At 27.0% G+C, this 3,889-nt stretch overlaps 1 protein-coding gene across 1 annotated transcript; it reads left to right on the forward strand.

Annotated features, from left to right (window-relative positions):
• The first annotated feature begins 2,071 nt into the window (after positions 1–2,071).
• Positions 2,072–2,582, forward strand: LOC108853426 (non-specific lipid-transfer protein 2-like). Its single transcript, XM_018626837.2, has one exon. The coding sequence runs from the start codon at positions 2,147–2,149 to the stop codon at positions 2,453–2,455; it is 309 nt and encodes a 102-aa protein (XP_018482339.1). The 5' UTR covers positions 2,072–2,146; the 3' UTR covers positions 2,456–2,582.
• Positions 2,583–3,889: the final 1,307 nt, after the last annotated feature.

A 3,889-nucleotide genomic window follows, 5' to 3' on the forward strand; every position in this document is an offset into this window, starting at 1 on the left:
ATTCTGCATGTTACCAATCAAAGCCAATGTGTTGGGGTTGTTTTGGAAGACCACGTACACCACAACCACAACACTTATTTATTAAACTACTGAATGTACCAACACCTTAGTTGAAATTTTACCTGACATTTCTGTCCTAAGTGATTAATTAACTTTATGTCAATGTGAATTCTTAAAACATCTATATTATTAAAATTGAAGTACAAATTATGTTTGATTAGAAACATGAATAACAATTTTAAAAAAGAATTTTATTTGGAAATATGGATAACAGATAAAAAAATAGGTTTATTTAGAAACACAGATATCAATTTAAAAAGGAAGTTTGTTTGGAAACATAAATAAGAGTATAAATAATATAGTGATGTTTGGAAACTTGGATATCAATATATTAAGAATTAAAAAGTAATAGATTTATATTATTAAACATAAAAATTTATTATATTATGAGAAACTATAAAATATAAGAAAACGAACTAATCAGATTACCTAAAAAAATTTTTTTGTCTAAAATAATCATAAAAATATTAAAATTTATATACATATTTAAAATAAAAATAATAATTTATAAGTTGATTTATATTTTTACTAAAATATTTTCCAATAACCATTATTGAAACAAATTTCAATATATATGAGAAAAGTACAATACAAAGTTTAATTTCATATACCAACCTAAATTATGGTTTTTATATTTCAAATTAAGTTTTAAAAATATAATATATGTCATTATTTATATGATGGTACATATAAAATATTATTAATTATATGATTAATTATATGATGGTACATAAAAATATGATTAACTATATGATGACACATATATGATATATAATAGTGACAAGGGGTGAACGTTCGGGTATCTATTCGGATTTAATTCGGGTCTGTTTGGGTTTCGATTTTCTAGGGTCAAAGATTTTAGCCTTATTCGGATATTTCTAATTTTCAATTCGGATCTTTGCAGGTTCAGTTCGGGTTTGGATAATCCATTTAAATTATCTTTTAAATTTTAAAATTCATTATATACTTTAAATTTCTTAAAATCTATAAAAATAATATATTACATATAATTTTGAATAACATATGTCAGAATACCTAAAAGTGATATGAAAATTGGTTTAGTTTAAATATTTGAATAGAGAATCAATAATTATTTTAAGTATTTCTAGTGTTTTGAGTATACTTTAAATATTTTAGATATTTAGTTTTGACTATTTGTATACATTTTCAAGTATTTAAACCAATTTAAAAGTACCATATACATTCTGGATGGTTTCATATACATCAAAACTAAAATAATTAATAAATATAAGTATATAAATCTTTTCGGATACATTCGAGTATCCAAAATATTTTGATTCGGATAAGATTCGGTTTTAGTTATCTAAATATCAAAATTTTGAATAATGTGGATATTTAATCAGTTTCGGTACGGGTTTGATACTAATTTTTTAGATCGGAATCGGTTCAGTTTTTTAATTCGGGTTTTTTGTCCAACCCTAATACTAACATAAAAAAACAAATAGCAAGATATTTTAAAAAAAAATACATCCACGCAGATCAAAGTCTAGTAATTAATTAAATAACTAGTTCAAATGCATTGGTTAATTAATACAAATGTGACTCCAAAATAAATTTTAACTTTATAGTAATAAATAATGAATGTCCTTCGTGTCCTATAGTACAACGGTAGGTTGAGATGAATAGTGTATTTCGTTTAAGCTAATCCTGAACCTTAAAAGAGTAGACACCCACCACCCTAACTTTCTTGTTAGCGTATAGAAAAAAAATCTGTTTTGGAAAAAAAGCAGACTGCTACAGCATTTTTTATAAAATACAGCTGTTAATAAAAGGCGTAGTTTTAGTTAAAATCAACAACCTGTTCTGCGAAACTTGTGTGAGCACTTTTATTTTTTTCTGGGTCATTACCTTCACGTTCTTCCGCATGATGGCCAAGTGTAAGGGCAATGCCTGAGCGTTTCTTCAACGAGATTAGTCGAATCAATATTTGTCCGTTATGACCAGATCTACAATCTCCCCGTCTATTTATACTAGTTTTTACCATCCCCTGAATACATCAAAACAAAAATCTCACATATACTTAAAAGAAAAAGACCAAAACAAAGAAGAGTTAGGTTTTGACAACATGAAGTTCATGACTCTAATGCTCATCTCATTGGTGATAATCGCCATGTCCTCTGCATATCCGATTAGAGCGAATACAGTTGGAAGTTTCGGAGAAATGGCACAATCGTGTGTTCCGACAAAGCTCTTACCATGCTTACCGTCAATAACCACGGGAGGAGACCCGAGTACAGAATGTTGCAACAAACTGGTTGAGCAGAAACCATGTCTTTGTGGTTATATTCAAAATCCTGCCTATAGTATGTATGTTACTTCTCCAAACGCTCGCAAAGTCTTAGATTTTTGTAAGGTTCCTTTTCCTAGTTGTTAAATCCCTCAAGACATTGCTAAGAAAAAGTATTATTAAAAATAAAAAAATCAAACTAGATCTTATGTAACAATGAATCAATCCTGCTATGGTTGAAGCTTATAATTGAAATGTTTGATTTATATATAAATGTGCCCCATGCAATTTTTGAAACACACACGTTTTCCTGATTTTGATTTAAATTATATTTAGTTTAAATAAATAAAAATGGAATGTTAATTTATACAAGTTGGGGATAAGTGGAAGTACAATATAGATATATCCTACACTTAAAGAACGAGACATGGACTTGGAGATTCCAACTAGAGCGAAAGTTCAAAAAAAAAAGAGATTCCAACTAGAGCATGGACTTGAAAACTCTAAGTCATGAAGTTTGTCGCATTAAGTTTACTGAGTTCATGTTGACATTGAGAAAACTTTGTGAATCGTCAACATTCTCGAAGAAGAAGGTTGAGATTGCGGCCGAAAAAATTTAGGGTAACCGTTTAAGCAATATTTCAATATATGTTTCTAAACAATGCAATTGTGAATATATATATACAAGTACAAAGAGGACTGAAGGATTAGCTAATAATTGAAGTTTCCTAAGAAGAAAGGATTGTGATCCTATTTATTATGAGAGGAGATATCGTATCTCTAACACTATGCACTTTTTTTACAACAATACTAAATAGACGTATTCACAGATTCATATAACCAAACCGGAGATCTGAGTCAACACAACCAGGGCCGTCTTTTAGCACGTGCAAGTGGAGCGGTCGAATAGGGTCCAAAATTTTAGAGGGTCTATAATTTTTTTTTGTTTTACTAATAGTTATAAATTTAAAATCATACTTTTATAAAAAAATCAGAATAACTATATTTGAATTTAGGTTCCGTATTTATAACCAATAATGTAAACTACAATTTTTATTTTGTTTGTATAACCAACTAAAATACAATAAATTAGGACGTAATTAATATTTCTATCAATTATATATTTTGGAAAGTAAGAAATAGTTGTTAATGTATGTTTGAATATTCAATGGTAGTATATAAAGTTAATATTCTAATTGATTATGTTTGGGAAAAAATTATTAATTAGTGATTATAAATACGGATAACAAAATATATTTTTTCACCATTTTTAGTTAGAAATAAAAAACACAAAGAAAAGAAAACTAGCCTACAAATTATGTTGACAAGAATGAGTAATTTGTCCAATTAAAAGTATATAGCTTGCTATCCATATCCAAATAATAAACATAAAAAATAACTTAAAAATAGAAGAATGATCAAATTTGATGATTTGATCAACGATTTTGCATTGAAAAATGCTAAATAATCTTGTTCAATGATTTGATTAGTGATTTTGCATTAAAAACTAGAAATAGTGTTATTTAGATATAAAATAATTAATTGATGTATTTATTTTATATTATACTGATATTTTGTAAA

The sequence above is a fragment of the Raphanus sativus genome, chromosome 4 (assembly GCF_000801105.2).
Source record: "Raphanus sativus cultivar WK10039 chromosome 4, ASM80110v3, whole genome shotgun sequence".
NCBI lineage: Eukaryota > Viridiplantae > Streptophyta > Magnoliopsida > Brassicales > Brassicaceae > Raphanus > Raphanus sativus.

Excerpts from the sequence above, each read along its gene's own strand:
- LOC108853426 (XM_018626837.2), top strand. The coding sequence starts at position 2,147 with ATGAAGTTCATGACTCTAATGCTCATCTCATTGGTGATAATCGCCATG.